The sequence below is a fragment of the Prionailurus viverrinus genome, chromosome A1, assembly GCF_022837055.1.
Source record: "Prionailurus viverrinus isolate Anna chromosome A1, UM_Priviv_1.0, whole genome shotgun sequence".
NCBI classification, from domain to species: Eukaryota; Metazoa; Chordata; class Mammalia; order Carnivora; family Felidae; genus Prionailurus; species Prionailurus viverrinus.
Window position 1 is genome coordinate 215,109,355 of NC_062561.1, and position 22,022 is coordinate 215,131,376.

At 42.4% G+C, this 22,022-nt stretch overlaps 1 protein-coding gene across 5 annotated transcripts in view; it reads right to left on the reverse strand.

Annotated features, from left to right (window-relative positions):
- Positions 1-22,022, reverse strand: part of PDZD2 (PDZ domain containing 2) — a 233,994-nt gene that overhangs the window by 93,358 nt on the left and 118,614 nt on the right. For all 5 annotated transcript variants that reach the window (XM_047863057.1, XM_047863061.1, XM_047863067.1 and 2 more), the window contains exon 2: positions 7,658-8,159. In XM_047863057.1, coding sequence (XP_047719013.1) covers positions 7,658-8,159 — 502 coding nt within the window. The remainder of the gene's footprint in view (positions 1-7,657; positions 8,160-22,022) is intronic.

Consider the following 22,022-nt stretch of genomic DNA (forward strand, 5'->3'; position numbering starts at 1 on the left):
GAGACGTGCTGATTAGCTATTGTCCCAGCTTGCTGGGCATCCCAAACTAGCACATGGGCCAGCCCCATAGCTGACTCCCTGGGCCTAACAAAGTAGCTGAGAAACTAGAGCGGAATGGTGGCTTGACTTGTTTTTTCCATGGAAGATATGCTATGGCTACTAGGGTCTTGAAGATATGGGACAGTGCTCTTCCCTCTCCCAGTCCAGAAAAGCTGTGAAATACCTTCCCAAAAGCAACAGGGACTATTATGAGAGTCCAGAAATAAGCAAACCCATTTGGCTTTAGCCCAAATTAATAAAAACCTATCCATCCCATTACCAGTTACATCTGTCCTACCATCCTTTTGTTAAACAGAACATGTTAAGTATGGTTCACAGATGATATGACAATACTAGATACATAGTCCTTTCTAATTTTTAAATGCCTTTAGAAATAGGACTTGAGGGGTACCTGGGTGGCTCAGTCAGTTAAGCATCTGACTTCGGCTCAGCTCATGATCTCAAGGTTCGTGAGTTTGAGTCCCACATCGGCTCTGTACTGTTGACAGCTAAGAGCCTGGAGCCTGCTTGTGATTCTGTGTCTCCTTCTCTCTCTGCCTCCCCACACCTCTCACAAATAAATAAACATTACAAAATTAAAAAAAAAAAAAAGAAGTAGGACTTGTGACAAGAAACATGCAAACCTATGATCATGGAGAAAGAATAATGACCTAACATATACTCTTGACAAAAGAGCTAAAGACAATTTTCAGTAAGAGCACTCACAGGCCCACTCCATTCCCCTGCCCAATATACACACAAATAGTTAAAAGCAAAATAAAGCAAATATATAACAAAAAATGGCTTCAGAAAGTAGGAATGATCAATCTGTAATACAGCCCCCAACGATACAGTCAAGAAACAGATCTTCTTCTTTTTCACTTTTATCTAATACCATGAGTTTTCTCTCCATACCTGAAAGTAAGAACTATAAGGGGGGCAGGGGGGGATGGGGGAGTCAAAGAAATTAGTGCAAGTTTTCTTGATCATCTAATGAGGAATTCAAAGATACACAAAGGAAGACACAAACAGGAAGTGCCAGATGTTATCAGTCTCAATTGTACAACTGTCAGTATTAAATCTAGTTGCCTACAGCTGAGAGCAGTGTTCAGTTACAAATAAAATCAGTGTCTGAAGTTTATGAGGCTAAAGCTGGCACTCGCCAAAAATCAACAGGCCAACTTAAATAGAATATTAAGTAGATTTCCAACTGCCTCCTTAGAATTCTGCATGGGTATGTAATATGTACTTCAGTATGGTCAAAACAGGACTCTGCCTCCCTCTCCCTCCTGGCTTTCCCACCTCCATGGGAAAAGCACCATCATTTATGCCAGCTAAAGAGGATATGCAAACTAAAAGCTCGCTAGCTTTGATTCCTCCTTCTATTTCCTATACCCAAACCATGAGCAAGATCTGTAGGCTCTACTTGTAAAACACATCCACGTCTATCTACTCCTGCTCCTTCCTGCCACCACTCTGGTCAAGACCACCAGGATCTCTAATATGGATTATCACAGTAGTTTCCAGTATGGTCTCCCTTTTTTTCCTCATCTCCTACAATACCCTATTCTCCATTATACAACATACATCATGATGCACTCAGCTTAAACCTTCCAACAGCTCCCTAGTAGACACAGACTGAAGTCCAAATCTTTGAGATGGCGAACACAAACCTCCATCTCTAGCCTTGCCTGCAATCCCAAATCATATCCCCTCCCCCACCTCCGTGTTCTCCCCAGCACGTACTGTCTCTCTATCCCTGGAAGACCCAATCACTCCTGCCTAGGGCAGCCACATGTGCTGCCTCCTCGCTGGAAATATTCTGTTTCTAGATGTTGCATGGCTGTCCTTTCCTGACATTCAGGCTTCGGCTCAAACATTGCCTGTTTAATTAGGCCTTCAGTGATACCAATTTCAGTTAACCCCACCAGGACACTGCCCAGTCATCTTTCATTTCACCGATTTCATTTATAGTACTTGTTGTCACCATCTAACATTTTTTTTTTTTAATATATGAAATTTATTGTCGAATTGGTTTCCATACAACACCCAGTGCTCATCCCAAAAGGTGCCCTCCTCAATACCCATCACCCACCCTCCCCTCCCTCCCACCCCCCATCAACCCTCAGTTTGTTCTCAGTTTTTAACAGTCTCTTATGCTTTGGTTCTCTCCCACCATCTAACATTCTGATTCATCTATTTGCTTATTTATTCCCTGTGGCCCCTTATTTGTGTTAAGTGCCATGGCACAGGAACCTTGTCTCTCATTTATCAGTGGGTTCTCCAGCAACTAGAATGGTGCCTAGCACATAACAATACCATATAAATGCCATAGAATTAATAAATGTGGGATGTTTATACACTCATCCTACGGTTTTTCAGAAGTTATTGAGACTGATGTTAAGAGGCTCACCCAGACGGGATACCTGCACGCTTGCCAATGTTTAGCGTGTGAACACCCGATCCAGTTGTAGAGATGATTGAGTTCTGAAACAGATCCTGTCTAGACAGATGGCTCAAGCCTTTGCTTCCTTTTGCATTGGCTTAAAGGGCAACGAGATTGTCAGCCTGTTGAGAAAAAGCCAAACCACGCAAAACTGGACGCTATGGACATTTATATTAATGTTGTTGAAGTGCTACCCTTTCCTATAAAAACGCCAATTAGACTGTGTGAGCTCATACATGCATCTCCTCACAGAGGCCAAAAAAAAAAGGGGGGGGGATTTATTTACAAAACAGAGGTGGTACATTAAAGGGAGCTGTCTCGGCAGCATTTAAATGACCTCATCTTCTGTTGGAACCAAAAATAATATTTCACAATAGCATCTTTTCCCCAAATGTGAGAAGAAACATCATCCAACTAGAATTTTACTGCAGTAAGTGGTCTGGCTCTAGTTGCAAACTTAGATTCTGAGACTGTTTGCTTATATTTAGAATGATCAGTAAGAAATGATGTGTGATATGTCAGAGTTGAAGTTCCTGAGGTAGCAGACCAAAATGCTCAGTTTATAGGTGAGAAAACAGAAGCTCATAGAAAGAACATGGCAGCTTGAAGGCCACAGAGTTGGGGAAGGAAGAACTAGGGCTGGAACATAGTATCCCATCTCTCAGGCCTGGAGCTCTTTTTTTAAAAAATATTTATTCATTTTTGAGAGAGAGAGAGAGTGTGCATGTGATTTGGGGAGGGGCAGAGAGAAGGGGACAGGGGATCTGAAGGAAGCTCTGCACTGACAACAGAGAGTCTGATGCTGGGCTTGAACTCATGAACCACAAGATCATGACCTGAGCTGAAGTCGGACACTTACCCGACTGAGCCACCCAGGTGCCCCTTAGGCCTGGAGCTCTTGGGTGCTTTCATTAATAAATGGGCACAGAACACCTGCAGGTGCAAGGCACTGAGCCAGAACACAAAGACAAATAAGGTCCGTGGCCTTAAAGTCTACTGGGGACACAACAAGCCCTATGGCAACTGGAATATGTGGGATTCATGCATTGATCAAGATAAGGAGGGGATCATGCAGGAGCCCAAAGAGGAGATGCTTAAAGATGGTACAGGTTGGGGGGGGGGTCCCCAGAAGCCTCCTAGAGGAGCGTGTCCCCCAGAAATGGAAGAAGCTAAGCTACATGGGGGAGGGGAGAAGAAACAGAATGGTGAGAGCAGCAGCTGCAAAGGCTCACAGGAGATAGGGTAGCCTTTTGGGAAAAAATGTGGCTAATTCAGTCTAAACTGAGGAGGAAGAAAGCAGTGAGAGATGAAGGCAAAAAGTTAAGCAGGGATCAGAGAGTGAAAGGCCTCGTGTGCTTTGTCAAGCTAAGGTGTTGAGATATTACCCTGAGGGTAAAGTGGACCCATCCAAAGGGCTTAAGCTGCAGTGTGTGTGAGCAGGTACATGTATGACTGATGGAGTCTCTTTAGAAAGGTCCCTCTGGCTGCTGTGGGGACAGCAGATGACAGGATGACACTGGACATGGATGGGTAGCAAACTACTATGACAACCCACATGGGAAATGAAAGCAGCTTGGTCCAGAACTATAGCCATAGAAGTGGGAGTGGGAGAGAGAAGTGGGGTGAGGAGGGAGACCCTACAGGGAGCCAGAGTTGATAGGATTTGGTGTTTGACTGGACATGGGGAAGGAAGAAGCCAGTATTTCAGTTGACTCCAGGATGCCAACTGTCCCAATTTCCTGGCATGGGACTGTCAGTACAAAACCACGGAAAGTTATAGACAAGCCAGGTGAGTAATTGCTAGCTGAAACTCAGGTTTCTGGCTTGGGCGACTTTGAGAGTGATGGGACCTGGAACATTGGAGCCAGCTGGGTGGGAAAATGATGCATCGATGTGAAATATCTAAGATGGGAGACCTACTGCAGGTAGGTGGTAGAAAGCTTGGGGCGGGGGCGCTCAGGAGAGAGGTAAAGGAGCAGACACGGACTTAGGAGACATTACCACATAGAAGGATAGACGTTCACCCGTTGCTTACTAGAATAGGATCATCCTCATGCTGTCTCTGCTTGATGCAAACATAAAACTACCCAGGAGATGTCCTGGATGTGATTCTCCTCAGTTACCTTTTCCTGCAGATTCAGACCTGGGGCAGCCTTCCTGAGGTCTCTGCAGACCACTTGCACTGAACCACTCAGCCTTCCTGAGGTCTCTGCTGAAGGTCTAGGGAACAGTTCGGATACTCTATAGGGTGAATTACAAGTGTTAGGGTGAGACCACAAATGGACCCACAGACACACATGCCAACTATGAAGAAACTTGCCTGACTGGCAAATGGTAGGGTTCTTTTTCTCCCTATTATGTGACTAAGTTGTACTTATTTTTACCATGCTGCATTACAAAAATACACATTTGTAGTAAACAGGCTTGCAAGAACTGTTCCCTTGGATGAATAATGATCTTCACTAGACAGGGAGTAAGGAACTCTGAACTCATTTCTAAAACTGCTTAGCTATGTCCTAGGAGATTCTAACGTTTTAGACAATGGGCCCAACTTTTATAATTTAAAAAATTAATCTGGTTGCATATGTCTTATTATGTGTTAATATCTTATAGAAACATGTTTTTTTAAAAGAAGATATTTACTAGAGAAAATGTTTCCTACAGCTCTGTGAAAGGAAAAGAGGGTATAAAAATAAAGACAGAAGATTTATTTTCATGTAACAAATAACAGTCTGTGAAAAGAAGCATCTCACAAATAAAAATGGTCTGAATGATTATAAACCTATTCTGTAATTTATTCTTTGTAGATTTATATTAAATCATTAGTAAAGCAGAAACAGAACAATGCTGACATGTTTAATCTCCCATTATTCAAATGGAATAGAATTTTTTGCCCCAAGAGTTTAAGAGGTAAATGCCTAATTTTTGTTTTTTCTGGAAATCCCATTTTAGCATGACTTTGGGCTCATCCTGGAGTAAAAATAAAAATCCGCTCAGCCCAAGAACCTACACCACCTTCTGTGATGGTCTACTGGTTCCAATCTGGATGTTGGGGAAGCAGTGAAGATCTACTTCTTGCTAACTCTATCAATCCTGGGTAAATGCATTGAATGATGATGTTTCTTGGTTTCAAAAGGGTCCTAAAAGATATTCATGCCTAAAAGGGTGTATGGCCCATTCCAACTTTCTAAGATGTAAAGTATAACCCAGGGTCAACATTCAATCTATAGATTATGGGCAGTTGTGAAGAATGCAAAGTCCAGATGGCAGATCTCTCCTTTCTATAGGCATGTCGCTTTAAAAAAAATGTCTCAAAGGCAATAGATTTTGTTTTTGTTTTTTTTTAAATCACCATTTCATTTATATCTTCTTTGACATTTGATCTTGAGTGCAAAAACCAGGCAAAGGAAGTCTGATATGTGTAGTCTTCAAATAGTCTAATCCAGAAATTCACTTTTATGTTACTGCTTTTAGTTAAGTTTAGCAGAGAAGGGCACCTGGGTGGCTCAAGTTGGTTAAGTGTCCGACTTGGGCTCAGGTCAAGATCTTGCGGTTCGTGGGTTTGAGCCCCGCGTCAGGCTCTGTGCTGACAGCTTAGAACTTGGAGCCTGCTTCAGATTCTATATCTTCCTCTCTCTTTGTACGCCACCCCCCCACTCTTGCTCTGTTTCTGTCTCTGTCATAAACAAACATTAAAAAAAAAGGTTAGCAGAGAATGAGTAGCCTCTTAAAAGTTTGTTTCTGTTTTTTTTTCTCTTAAAGTCATTTCCAAATTATTTCTACTGTGTCCTAGGCCAAATGAAAGCCTCTTCTTTGGAATGTATGTGAGATTTAGTCTCTTTTGCTAACTTAAACCTTCAAAATGATTAAGCTAACCAACACTCCCTAACTTACTCATCCTCAGCTTTCTGTGTATTCATAATCTAATCATTAGGAGAAAAAGTCATATCCAAATATAGTACTCATCAGAAAGAAACAAATTATAATCTTTTTATTGTCCTTAATTTGGGGGGTCCACATTATAATCTTTTTATTCACCTTAATTCTTTTTTGAGGAGAACCATAAAGTTGGTAGAAAATCATTGACAGAGACATTACTTTTTTCTTCTCCTTTATTTACAATTCTATCTACAAATCATGACTCCTTTGGGTAAGGCTTTATGAAGACCACCCAGATACTCAAATGAAGGAACATGGTTCCTTGAGAGAGGGATTATTTTGATTCCTCTAATCCCATTATACAGATTGGCTATGATTGGAGAAATATGCATGAAATAGCCTTTCTAGAAATTAGACTCATTCCCAGGGTACCATTTCAGCAGTGTGCAAGGCTGAACTTGATGCTTCTTATCTTCCCAACTTTCTCTTTCATCCTTAAGGGGTGTCTCCTACAGGGACTCAGAGAGGAAACCAATCAGAAACAACATAGCAAGTTACTGCTTCTTTAGGAACCCACAGGCATATCTGCCAAGAAGATTCTTGGAAGGAACGTGCTTACCCTAAAGAAATATAATTTCATGAGAGAATGTTGGCTACAATGGAGGAGAAAATTTGAAGCTAGAAGTGGACCTGTTACCACTCAGAGTATACCACATCTGCTTTGCCTTTAGGTAAGACCAACCCTGACCATCACAGCTGGATATCATAGTATCAGAGATTTCTGTGAAATTTCCCAACTTCACTGGAATTCAGCAACGTAATAACATGAACCCATAAAAATATCACTGGTTTTGAAGTGTTAAAAATAAAAGCAGATGTTTCCCTAAGTGTTGAACATCCTTCCTGTGTAATACTGAGGACTGAATGTTTGAATGTTTTTGCTATCAACTGCCACCAGGAATTCTTGGCCTCACCAGTGGCAATTCCACTGGTGACAGTAGTGATAAATAATGATGCAGTTCGAGTACTTTATCTGGGCCTCAGATGACTCAAATTATATCACAGAAGGGCTTGAATTTTCCACTGAGGATCACTCAACTACCTCTTTATTTAAGTGGATGAAATGATTTGGATTTTTTGTTGTTGTTATTGTTATGTCCTCTGATCATTTATCTTACTAAATGTGTTGGCTTCTAAATACAAGGCCATCTTAGATAGATTTTCTGAGCCTTAAAAGCTATTTCAACAGTACTTTGTTTGAAATTCAGGTTTGATAAGCAAACAAAAGCTTACCCGTGCCAGGCAGTCACTTGATTGGAAGTCTGTCTTCCCAGATTTTGAGAAGCGACGTTTGTCATTGCTTGTAGGTAGAGCAGCATCTGTCTTTGGAATTCTATGCTCTGTCCCTCTGTCTGCTTCTGACTTGTCTAGATGGGATCCAGCCAGCTCCTTGAGAGATTCCGGGCCATTTTCTAGCTCAAAAGCATGGCCATTGCCAAGTTCGGGGTCTGGGCCGTTGTCCGGCTCAGAGATGGGGTCATTGTCCAACTCAGAGCCAGTACTGCTCTTGGGTTCTTCAGTGGCTTTGTGGGTAGAAGGCCTGGAAATGACCCCAAACTTTCTTGCTCTTTTTCCCTTTTTCACAGTTTGGTCACCCAGCTCCAAGGTTGGCGTCTCTCCTGGTTCAGAGCTGTTGCTACCGTTGCCATTATACGGAGAGTGAACTTTGTGCTTGAAGCGGCGCAGCATGATCAGGTAGATAAAGCCGCCATTCCAGCACTGCTCAGCCAGGTAACTGCAACACACACAGAAATGCCGGGTGAAACCCTCACACCATCCATCTCGACCAGCGCATCGGGCAGACGCATTCAGCAGCACCCGCGGAACCCGTGTGATTAACAACCTGGTGAAGCAACGGAGGTACTAAGCTTCCCAAAGAGGCTCAATGCTCAGTTCATTCTTTTAATCTACATAATTGTTGATGCTAAAAATAACCCCCAAACCAAAATCCCCACGAGCTAGAAATTACTAATGAAAAAAACCCTAGAGTAGGTAATTAGAAATGGAGTTTTCTATTCACAGAGCCAATCCTTACATATGATTACAAAAACAATAATTCTCCATTCCCTCAACAATTTCTTACATCAGAATTATGCTAGCCTCCCATTCATCTAGTTAAAAAAACAAATTTAAATTAAAAAAATTTTTTTAACATTTTTATCATTTTTGAGAGACAGAGACAGAACACTAGCGGGGTAAGGGCAGAGAGAGAGGGGACACAGAATCTGAAGCAGGATCCAGGCTCTGAGTGTGGGGCTTGCACTCGTTAACCGCGAGATCATGACCTAAGCCAAAGTTGGACACTTAACCGACCGAGCCACCCAGGCGCCCCGCAAACTTAAATTTTTTTAAGTAAACTCTACGTCCAATGTGGGGCTTGAACTCACAACCCAGATATCAAGAGTGGCATGCTCTACTGATTGAGCCAGCCAGATGCCCCACCATTCATATAGTTTTGATGTCATTACTCTGCCAGTTCCCAAGGTAAAGAATAGATAAACTGAGAGACATGTAAAGTTCTGCTCTTAGAATCAAAATATCAACTGCACAACAACAAGAATCACTGTCTCACAGCATTCCAGTGAAAACAGATACTGAGCTGGGGGTGGAGAGGTGTTGGCTGGAATTAAGACACAACTGGTAATAAGCGCTGATGAGTGTGTGCTGCATTAAATGAGCATCAAGTCCACTTCTTGATAATGGTTCTAGTTTGGGTTGTTCCTGGCACACAAGGAGTGTCATTTTCAGTCTGGGTGTCGCTTTGAGAGGACCCCCAATGAAAACCATGCAGACATGGGGTGACTAGGATACAGAAGGCTATTGGAAACTGTGTCAACCAGGAAAAGTGAAAGGGCAGGGATGTCCAGGGATGCTTGGCTTGAGAGGGCAGAGGCCGGGCTCAGTTGCGTTTCATGTACTTGAGGGGTGCCAAACACTTAGAAGCAGGAAATAATATAAGTGAGATAATGCATGTGAAGCCTGACACACAATAACTACTCCAGATCTTAAGGAATAACAATAAATAGAACATCAAACAAGATAAGTAATTAGTGGTATTCAGGACCATGAAAGCTTTAGCAAAGAAAACACACTTGCTTAAAGTCAGGAAACTAGGCTGGGCTGGACCCTCTACTTATGCCACCCAAGATAAGGAAGCACAAACCCCAGATGGATCCAGGAAAACGCCTTCACCACTGGAATGTTGCCACATTCTACACATCACCTGATCACAAGCAAAGAATGTCAACCACCAAATCCTTAATGTGTTGGACTGCTTCTGGCCTTCATGTGCCTACAAAGGATTGCCCACATCCTCAATAAATGAAAAACAGAACATATTCAAGTATACCAAGCTGCTCCTCCTCCAGGCTTGAAGCTCAGACTTGAGAGCTGGGATAGTCAGTTTACCGGAAGGGGTCGCGTCCATAACGAGAGGTAACCAGTTGCGTTTGAAATGTACTAAATTCTGGGACAAAGACATATATTACCCATACCTAACGGTCAGGTTAATGCAATGACAATGCCAGTCTCCATGAAGAGCAGAATAATTCTGAATTTTTGCCATGGAGTAGAGTGAACAAGAGAGATGGGTCCTTAAACAACCACCAAAGCTAATAAAAACTTTCTTTGATCCTGGGCTATAAAACATGGTAATGAACTTACACATAAAAACCAGGTAGATAAAAGGTACCATATAGACCTCAGGTTGTTCTGTGAAATACAATGAGATGAAGAGGTGTAAAGAGCGGTCCACTAGAGTCTGGAAAATGAAAATTAAACTTGGTTCTCAGTATAATTTCTGTATAATGTTTAGATTTCATTCTTTGAATTGTGTATCTTTTTCACACTGGAAAAATTTTTGTAAAGATATAAGATCTTCAGAGTAGTTATTAGCCAGACTGTAAGGGTTTCTTTGAGCAAATCACTACTATTAATGCAAGACATATGTCAGATGTTATGAAAAACAGCATAAGGTAGTAAAAACAGGACCACGGGGAAAGTCAAACACTCAAGTCTTCATTCTGGCTTTGGCCCAACCATGTAAAAACAATGGTAATGATACCAAATTTCCATCAACCTATGTATGAATGGATAGACAAAATGTAGTATATCCCTATAATGGAATATTATTTGGCAATAACAGGAATGAAGTATATGTCATAACTTAAGCTTGAAAACATTACGCTAGGTAAAAGATGCCAGACCACAAAAGGCCATGTCATTCCATTTATAGGACATGTCCAGAATGGGCAAGTCCATAGAGACAGGAAGAGTATTAGTGGTCGCCAGGACTAGGGAGGAGGGAGAATTGGGACTGCTTGCAGAGTTTTTGGGGACGATGGAAATGTTCTCAAATTAGGTACTGGTGATGGTTGCACAACACAGTGAATATACTCACTGAATTGTATACTTTAAAATAGTGAATTTTCTGTTATATGAATTAGGTCTCAACTTAAAAAAATAACAGCAAATATAATAATTCTGGCCAAGTTTTGAATTGCTTTTTTTTTTTTTTAAAGCAGGTTCCATGCCTGGTGTGGAGCCCAATGCAGGGCTTGAACTCACAACCCTGAGATCAAGACCTGAGCTGAGGTTGAAAGTTGGACACTTAACCAACTGAGCCACCAAGGTGCCCCAGAGTTACTTCTTAGAGTATGTGCTCCTTAAGAACACCCTTTGCAAGAGAAGAAACTGAGGCTTAGAAATATTAATATGCCCCAGTTCACCTAAATGTCAAGTGCTGGACTGAGGCCCTCCTGCTTCTCAAACCCATGCTATGTCCACTGTGCTGCTGTGCTGTCTCAATTACTCTAGTGTCCTTGTCTGTAACACGAGGGTGTTAAAATAGGTCATCTCCAAGTTGCTTTCGCATGTTCAGAACTGTGAATGCTAGTTTCTTGGGAAGGCTTCTAGAGATCAAAGGTGCAGGCCATCCCCAAAGTATTGATCCAGTGCCAAAGACAAAACAGAACCCTGGAAAAACAAACATTCCTTTTAGGTCCAAGGTGTCCTAGGTCTCCTGGACATTAACTATCAACCTGAAAAAGATATCACCTGGAGAGGTAATTCCTTTTGGGATTCTATCTTTTGTATTAAGCTCTGGACAATTTGATGGGTTCTGTGCAGAAACCTTCTTTTCAGTACCAAAAAGGCTGGCTCACTGAGTCAGAGTATAGGATCTTGGAAATCTCTACTCTCACAGAAGCTCCAAGAATCTTGGGAGGTTTATTCCTTCTGCAGGGTCCATACTCAACAAAATTACAAAGCAAGAGTTTATCTTTAGTTTGGCACCATGTCCTCATCCCCTCCTGACTTCCTAATAGTAAATAAGGCTCTGACACTTTCAAGGAACTGTATGACAGGTTATTTTATTCCTTCCTGGACACTGAATCTTCTAAGGTCATCCCGAAGACAAAGTGTAATGAATCAACTACGGACGCTACAGCAAGTTGGTGAGAAAGACTGTTAGGCTGGGGGTAGTTTTCTTAGAGTTCTTCCATCCACCTTATATGTAATGCCTCCATATTCCCTATCCATCTGTACTGAAATGACTCACCAAACTTTTCCAGTGCCTTTCTAGCTAATTCATATGTCCAAATCCCTTTTCAGTTCAAAAGGATTCCTACCCACCATGAGAATCTTTAAACTTCAAAGTTAGTCTTTGAGAAAGAAGAAATGGAATATAATCCTGGTCCAGAAAAATAGGTCTCCTCCTCAGTAATTTTTTGGTTTCTTCCCCAAATTTGAAACTGTCCTCTGACATATAAAATTATTGATTGATTTTGACCATCCCAGGATGGCCTTAAGATAAATGAGGAAAGACAAGCATATCCAGAAATGAAGTTCTAAATTCTAGCCTAGAATCCTCCCTGTGGAATGTATTGAGGTTCCTCACTTCACTCGGCCTTTGCAAACACCTTTTGTAACTTAATCCCTTCTACCTCCCTTTCCTCTCAAAAAGTGCTTTATAATAAATAAAATAAAATAAAAATAAAATAAAATAGCTTTGAGTACCTCCTGTGTTTCTTGATGCTCTATCATAATTCTGGCATCTGGGTTCTCCAGGGGTGGGAGGCCCAGGAAGGACTGGCAGGTAAGGTTGGGTGCTAGGAAAAGCTAGAGGGATAAAGCTGCCTGGAGTTTAAATGCTTTTTTTTTTTATTATTTTTTTTTTTCTAACATTTATTTATTTTTGGGACAGAGAGAGACAGAGCATGAACGGGGGAGGGGCAGAGAGAGAGGGAGACACAGAATCGGAAACAGGCTCCAGGCTCCGAGCCGTCAGCCCAGAGCCTGACGCGGGGCTTGAACTCACGGGCCGCGAGATCGTGACCTGGCTGAAGTCGGATGCTTAAACCGACTGCGCCACCCAGGCGCCCCAGAGCTGCCTGGAGTTTAAAGAACAAGGACAGGGAGGCAGGAGATGAGGGGGCAGAGACAGTAGGTGTTGGAAGGCCAAGGACACACATTATTTATCCATGCCCTAATTCTATCAAAAGAAGGCATGAGGCAGCTATGCAATTCTGATATTCTAGACTGTTCTGCCAAAGTCCTCAGAAGGAGCAGTATCTCCAGGTGCCTTTGAAAATCATCTTGGGCATTTGGCTATCAGTTACTGATGCCTGGTACATAGTGTGAACCCACAGAAGGGAGCTTCCAGGCAGATCCATTGGTGTATACATATGTGTGATTCAGAGTCAGTTGGCTCACCACCCCTGGGTGGCCTGCACCCCAATGCCTTGAAAACACTGTATAACTCAGACAACATAAAGGAATTCCAGAACTCAGACTTTTTGGCAAAGCAGACATTCTCACTTCATCTGAGTGAGTCAGGCCCCCAGGATAGACAGTAGAGGAACAAGATGTTTATAGAGCAGTTCCTACATCCAGGCAGGAGTTTTACACAATGGGACTAACTGCTAATAGCCGCCCTGTGTAACACACAAGATGAATGGAGATCGACTGTTCTTGCTCATGATTGCCTCTTGCCTAAGAAGTAATGGGAGGTTAAGAAGCTGTTTGTGGTCCTTTGAAAACCTGCTAAGCCTAATTAATCCAGAGGGCTGTCTGAGGTTGTAAATCTGTAGGTTCCCAGAGAAGAACGGGTTGAGAGGAAGTGTTAAATATATACAGATTAATTTCCCAGCGAAATCTCGGCTGGGAAACAGAGGGAGGCAAGTTCAAACAGCTCCATGAGAGGGGGTGGGAAGATGACAAACATCTCCAGGAGTCATTTAGTAACAAGATTCCCCACGGGCAGTCTCTCTCAGCTGTTGCCTCCCAGCTACCTTGAATGTTGGGCTTACTCCTCCCAGAGTCTACAACCCTTCCTAGAATGAGCCAGACTTTCTCTGGGGACTCTGTAAAATAGAATTTGGGGGTGAATTTTGTGCTGAAAAGAGTGCCTGATATCCTTGTGTGCTCATATGGCCATTTCTGAAAATAAATCCATCTACTTCTTTGCTGGGACCGTGAGAGAGAAAGTTAGCCCTGATTAGATGGAGAAAGATGGGGCTCAGGCACCAATAAGACTTTGAAAATAGACCAGAGTCTAGGCTTAGAGTATAAATGAATAGAGCACCATATTCCAACCGCTGGGTGAGAGAGGTGACTGATAAAGTCCAGCTTAGCTGAATCTCTAGTCCTCATCCAGCATCAACAGCTGGGGGTCGGCCACTCTTTCCTCTTCTCCTTCATGTGGAGTCAAGAATAGAGAATATGAATACATGAATATGTTCTCTTATTATAAAATCTGTATTATTTTTTATCATACAACTTGGATTGGCAAACAAGTTGATATTGCAAAATCAGGTTAAATATTTAAGAATTTTTTCTGACCTAGAATACAATATTACCATTCAAATCCAATTCAAATTATCAGCTACCAAAACTTGCTACCACCACACAGCTTAGCAGCAAAATTTCAGTCATATCCATCTATACAGCAGGACAGAGATCCATATTGCCCTCAGGGGAATTGGTGCAAATATGCTGATACTCTAGCGACTGCTATTTCTATGAATAATAAACTGTCTTCCATCTTTGATCCAAGTGTCTCATGTTTTCCACCGGCGTTCATGAAACCAGGCAGGCCAAATTGGTTAGCTTACTAGTAGAGTAAAATTGTAGTTCTTTGATACAGCAGGATAATATACAGAGTAACTCAGTTTATAATTGGTTCTGCTCCCCAGCATTGAACTTAGAAAAGGAGCTTAATAATATATTTCTCTTAATACCAGCAACTAAGAAATAAAAATAAACATGCATCTTATACAAACCAATACTGAATCTTTTAAGGCATATCAAACAGAGGAGAAATTATACTAAGGGGTGTAAGAAAGAAGGTGGGTGTTCTACTGTCTGATTCTATAAACACTGATTAAATTCAGTGTGTCAGCCTCAAAGGCAGAAGCTACATTTGTGTTCATCCGTGTTAAGTGTACTCACTTCTGCCCTGTCCCTACTTGAATTCCATTTCCTGCAACCATTGGCTGCAATATCCATTTCTGTACAGAAGCACAGCTGATTCTTTTTCTGTTTCCTGCCAAGATAGCTTCTGGATGCAAAGGGGTGGGGGTAGGAGAGACACTGCAGAAAAACACTGGATAAAAAGCAGCTAAATCATATGATTAATGGAAAAATTGTTTTGACTTCCCCGTAACAAGAAATCATTGATTTTCATATTTATCTTAAAAACTCACATCTCAAACTAACAAAAATGATTTATGTAGCCTCTATGTTAGGATGCACTACACATTTTCAACTGCAGCTTAATAGAAAGGAAGCAGAGTTGTGGTCCTTTCTAACATATAGCAGCAGGTTGACATGAAGTTCCAGTTTTTCTCAAAGGTTTTCATGCACCTCATTTCTGCCTAAATCAATAAAAGTGTTTTTTTTTTAAGCCACCATATACCTTTCGAAAAGAGAAACTCAGAAGCTAAATTAAGTAGGAGATGCCTGATCAATGGTGAGAACTGACCTAATAAAACATACTACAGAGATACTGGCCCTTAAAAGAGAACTTCCAGGCTTCTATTTGCAACTGATTGCATTTCTTTATTAAATTACTGTGAGTGAATCAGGGTTTCTTATAACTTTATGAGATCAACCTGCAACCTATACAGAATCAAATCAAAACTCCAGCCACATTGCTTTGCTAGGTCATCCTGATGACGTTGGTCACGTTCTCCATGGGGCCAGAAAGAATGCTGGGAGAGTCAGACTTTGCTGTACATGAATGAGTCAATCACACCTCATGAATGGAGTGATGAGCTCAGACAATATACATGGGAACTCATATCACTTTTTTTCCTTATGACATAATGCTTGTTTTTTGTTTATAAAATGACTATTTGCTCATTACAAATTCATTCATTCATTCATTCATTCATTCATTCATCCATTCATTCAACAAATAGTTATATGCCAAGCACTGTTAGGCATCTGGGGGTACAGCAGTGAACAAAATGATTCCTGTCTTTGTGGAGCTTACTATCTAGGAGGGAGAGACAGGCAACAAACAATGGACCTGTTAAAATAAGCATCCAACTATATCATATGTTAGAAGGTGAGACGTGCTATGGAAAACAGAAAACACTGAACAGGATACAGAGGATCAAGCATGCCAGGGGTTGGAAGAGCCAGGTTGAAACTTTAAATGCTGTGCCTGAGGTGGCCCCACTGGGAAGAACACACTGAGCAAAGACTTGAAGAAGATGAAAGGGTTGGCCATGCTGCTGCCTGGGAGCAAAGTGTTCCAGACAGAGGGAAGAGCCAGTGCAAGAGTGATGAATTGGAAGCGCTCCTGGTGTGTCTGAGGAATAGGCTTGAGAAAAGGGGCAAGAGAGGAGAATAATAGGAGATAAGGTAACAGAGACTGGTTTATGGAGGGCTGTATAAGCAGTTGTAAAGACTTCTATGCAAAAATGGGGGGCTTTTTAGTTTTGAGCAGAGAAGTAATGTGATATGTACTATGTTTTAAAATGATCCCCTTTGTTTCTGTGTTGAGAATGGACTGTGGTGGGGGCAACGGTAGAAGGACGAAGACCAGATGGAAGATCATCTTCAGAAATTCCAGCAAAAGATAAGCTGGCTCAGCAGAGAGTAGCCATGGAGATGGTAAGAAATGGCCAGAATCATGATGGATTGTGAAGGAAGAGTCAATAGCCTGTGCTTTTGGATGTGATATAGGGTATGAGAGAAAGTGAGAGATGAAGTGTTTGGCTTTCACAACTAGAAAGGTGGAGTTGTCATCACCTGAGCTGGTAGAACAAGCAGCCTTTGGGTTTGGGGCTGTCTGACCTACTCTGAATGCATACATCTATTCTGGAGTTCAGTTCTGGACTCGTTGAGCTTGATATGATCATGTGGGCAGCTAGCTCTCTAAGTCTGGATTTTGGAGCAGAGGACTAGTCTGGAGACAGAAACTTGGGAGGTGCAAGAATATTCATGGCATTTTAAGACCCCTAAAGATAAATTCCTTTGGGTTGATTTTCTGGGTCCAAAGTTCTTGCTCATCAAGAGCATATTCAAGGGTTTCATATGTAATTCTAATCTTTCCTCTCGAAAGGGGGTAACAATTTAGAATCCCAGCTGTAGTGTCTTAGAGAACTGTTTGTTTCTGAATATTGTCACTTTTTAATTTTTGTCAGTCTGATAGTCAAAAGCTACCTCATGTCATAATTTGCAAACCAGTGATGACTAGTGAAGTCAAAATTCTTATTAATCATTTGCCTTCTTTGAAAACTGCTTATTTATGCCCTCTGTTTGTGAAGATCTTCATCTTTATACCCTCCTACATTAGCATGGTGGCTGTCACATAAAAAGCACCATAATGAAAATGCAGGGTCAATGAGAAGATCCCTTCTATTTAAAAAAAATCATTAAAAAATGACTTTATTGAGATATACTTTGCACAGCATATAATTTATCTGTTTCAAATGTACAATTCAGTATTTTAAGGAAATTTATGAAGTTGTGCAAACACCATAAATCCGTTTTAGAACATTTTCATCACCCCATTAAGACCCCTCATGCCGTTACAGTTAATGCCCGTTCCCCATCCCAGCCGCCACTTTGTTTCTACAGGGCTGCCTCTTCCAACCATTTCATGTAAATGGAATCATCTAATACGTAGTCTCTTGTGTCCTGCATCTTAAAAACAACTCCTTCTTAGTAGGTTCTTAGTCACCCAACTCTACCTCCTTCTGGATTCTGCCATTTACCTCTTATAAAGTCTTGATTTGTGCAAACGTGCTCTTTTGATATCTTTTTCACTTTCCTTCAGATCATACCCAATTATCCTGAGGAGACAGCCCTCAGACAGACTTGCTAGCACCTCACCTATTGGTCTCACATGTCCTCCTGTCATACCCACCAGTCCTTCCAGTTTGGGCTATGGAAACCCCTGGTAGCCTCTCCCACATTTAAAAATTCTCACATGACTGCACTTAGGTGGACTATGCAGTCCTTCCCATTTGGTCTCCTAGATTTTTTCCTACTGTCCCACTATTATCATAAACCAATTCTGCTGCAAAAGGAAATCTTTCCTCATTAACATTGACTAGGCAAATGATCCAAATACTATGCTAATGTCGTAGTATATAATTTATATACTAACATATTCATGTTACTATGCATTCACATCAACAGCATTTCGTTTTTAATTTTCTCCATGCTATTTTTGTCCAGGACAAATTACCAGCAACAGATTATTATGAGACTCAGAGTCTTCTCTGTACTTCTTTTGCCTCGATTGGTGCTAATGACCCTTCCATATCTCCCCTATGCCTTGTTCCCTGGCCAGCAAAAGATGATGCTTCATATCACCAGAGGTCTTTGCTAGGATGTGTCCCTAGAGCTGAAGATGGGCCCAGTCTAAGACACATGAAATTCAGGAAAGCCCTCTGCCTGTCTTGAGTCTTGCCTGAGATCCAACTTTCTAGCCTTGCCAGGTGCATTTCCTATGGCAATTCCTATGCTTCCCTACATGTGGTACTGCCCTTGGACTTTCCTTGAAAGAGGGCAAGATCAGTGGTGCTCAAGGCTTACTGAAGCCAAACCATGTCCCAGAGATTATGCTCAATCTGTTTTCCAGCCTCGGGGTTACCAAGTGCTGAGAAATGTGTTAAAGATGACACAGAGACTGAGTTCCATATTGCCCCTGCCACAGCTTCCCTGTTCCCTGTGGTGAAAGCCACTGGAAGCTATGAGAATTAGCAACACACATTCTCCCTTTCTCTCCCTCTTCCCTAAAGCCAACCAAATCTGAGAGTTCACCACCAGCTAGTAATCCTCAAACTCTCACACTGCACTATTCAAAAGACAGTCACCCTCCTCCCCCCCCCCAGAGGTGATGCTAAGAGAAGGGAGGCTGCTGTAGGCCTAGGCATCTCAGAACGCACATCAAGCTACTCACACACTAATGCAAACACTGATGAAATGTCTGTACCCTCCAGTTCTCTCCCCTTTCAAGTGGCTCCAGCTGCATCTTGAAACAATTTCCCCAGCTTGCCTCAATCCTTCCAGGGTCTGTTCCATTGGCTTGGCCAGAGTCTGCTCCCACCTCACTCCAAGCCTGGTTTCACTTATGTCAAAACAGCTTCCATCAAGATAGCGGGCTTCTTTTCCGAATTTCTTTCACTGTTTTGAAGTCAGCACAGAAAAGATACTTAAGAAATTGCAAAATGAGTACTTCTATCAGTGTGTTCCCACTAATGTCACACACTGTTCTTCTCTTGAATCTCTTCTATACAGTGTATTGAGAAATTTTTTTAAAGTATGATTTTCTTTTCTTCTTTTTCTTTCTTTTCCAAGGTTCTGTGGCTGGCAGGGCTGGGCTGGACAGAGCTCCTCATCTACAAAGGTTCCTGTAAACTGGCTTTCTAAGTTTGGCAACCTTCTCTAGCAAAGAGTGCTTCTAAGAAGTTGGATTTGGTGGCTGTTTTCCCTCTTGTTCATCCATCTGCATGGTCCTCTAGAACCCTTCTTGGTTTGGAGAACCTCAGTTACAAGCAAGACAGATCAACAGAACTCTGGCCTAGAGAAACACATCAGCCAAGTCCTTACAGATATTAACAGAACACTGAAAAATCTTGGCTTCTCATCAGCGCACTCTTCATATTGACCAACTGGAACTGTGGCATCGTTGAGTATCTTCGTGACCCCTGGTTCGTAGTTGTGTTCAGACAAGGAACATACAGAGGCATTTGTATGTTTGCAATTGTCTACTGAGATTTTAAACAAAACTGCAAGTGTTAAAGAAAGCTGAAATTATCAGATGCACAAGCATCAATGCTGATTCAAAACTGTAAAACTTACTTTTAATGGTGTGTTGATAAGAGAAGCTCCAAAAGCGCACTGGAGTTATAATAGACAAGGGGGGGCGCGAATACCCATATTATGCTGTCACTCCATGCTGTGTACAGAGTTAACTGCACATGCACTCTGCCTCACGTCAGCCTAAAGCAACCCTAAGGTTGATGTTACGGGTCATGTTTCAGAGAGGGAAAAACTGGAGAATAACTGGCTCCAGGTCTCAGAGCCAGCAAGGGTGGAGCTGGGATTCAAATTCCCACCTGATCACAAACCCAGCCAGGGACCTTGGGATTCACTGTAGCCAAGCCCCATCCTACTGGTGGTCATTATGATAAGTTTGGATGAAGGAGAAGGCCTACAACTTCCAACAGCCAAAAGAAACCTCTCCCCACTTTAATATCACAAGGGATTCCATTTTAGTGATATGTTAACAACCCAGAATATGTCCCACACCCATAAGAAAAGGGCCCTAGGGAAAACAAGAGGTACTTTCAGGCAGGTCCAGAAGGCAGGTTAGTATTTGGGAGGGGTGAGGTGGTTTCTTGGGGTGTGGGTGGAAGCGGCCAGCTCTCATTCCATCTCTCAGGTATGAGCTGAGACAGTCCCCGGGAATCCCGGAAAAGCAGATGCAATACTTGCTCAGGTTAGCCAGAATCAGAGGATTAAGGAACCAACCTGGCCCCCAACCCAGCCAAGGCCACACAAGACAGCCAACACAAGATATGCCCTCCGGCGATGGCCTCTCCCTCAGGCACACTCTGGAGCTCAGTCACCCCCTCCCTCCCCACAGTGCCCCCACCCCAGACCAGTATTACGCACTGCACACCTCTCCTTCTACGATGAACTATCCCTTCTGACTGCAGGTAGTCTGCGTACACTTTCTGGCCGTAAGAGGCACCTTAATACCATATTCATTGTTCCTGTGCATTCTTGTCCAAGATAACGTGCTGTCAAGTGGTGATGGGCTCACATGGGTCAGAATGGGCATGAGGCAGGTAAATCTCTGGGCTGAAGTACCACTCAGATGTCCCCTCAAGTAAGCACTTACTGTCCAGCTGGTGAGGAGTATTAGTTAGGTCAGGACCTCCGGCTGTGAGCTTCATCAGGGTCCCCCCCTCAGCTTTCAAGTCAAGGTCATGCTCTCCTGGGGCAATTTCTGGCCAATGGCAAGCAAGATGGTATAGGGGCCAAGGGCAGGTTGTCCCAAGATGGGCCACTTTGGTGTGAAGATTATTTTGAGTTAAAAAACAATCAAACTCAGCAGTTTTGGCAACTCCAATGTTTTACAAAGGCCTGAAAAGAATTTAGATAGAGGAACTGCTCCAGGAAGAGAGCTATCAGCATAGATAACTGCATTGTACTGTGAACTAGATATGATGGTCAGGGAGGAACCTAGCAAGGCCAGTTTGTTCAAACTCGTTGTTTGAGTGGCCCAGCAAACCATCTGTTTACCAAACATTCATTCTTTTTCATCTTCCTGTGAATTGCATTCCCTCTTTTTGAAGTCCAAGACCCCTATCTCCTTCCTCTTAGTTCAGAATGACACATAGACCTCTTTTTGCCTGTCTTTGATATTTCTATGTCTGTGTGGATTCCTTGTATGTATGCTATTAAATTTGATTTTCTCCTGTTAATCTGCCTCATGTCAATATGATGCTTAGTCTGGCTAGAAGGACCTTGAGGAGACAGGATCTTCTTGCTTCCTGACAACTGGGAGATGGGGCCTGGCCATTGCTACCCAGCGCAGAGTTCCCCCAGGCACACTTGTTCTCAGAGCCCCATGTTGGGCTGACCGACTTTGTCAGGTGGGCAGCATGGTGTGTGGCTCCCCTGCCCAGCACCGCTTCCTCCCGTTTTCTTTCCCAGGACATTTTGCACTCTTAGCTCTAACTCAACATCTGCTTCCTGGAGAACGTGAGTGAGGGCAATATAAAGAAAATAACAAAGTATGTCCCAAAAAGGAGGTGATAGGAAATAACAGTAGCCAAAAAAGGTTGTGAGGGATGCGTAGGACTCAGCTAATCTGGGTACAGAAGCAGCCAGCAGAGCATTCTTGAGAAGTCAAGTTGGATGATCGGCATTTAAACCTGTTTGCTGATGGCAGGAAAAAACCAAAGGGCAAGAGGCTCCTTTTGCAAAGGTGCTCCTTTGGATTAGACTCTCTTCACTCAATACCTAAACAACTTCACCAAACTTCATCTCAGTATCAAGTATTTGGAGCAAGATTATGCTTGGTTCAGGTGTCAGCACTGCCACTTTGGGCCCTTGGGCAGGACATTAA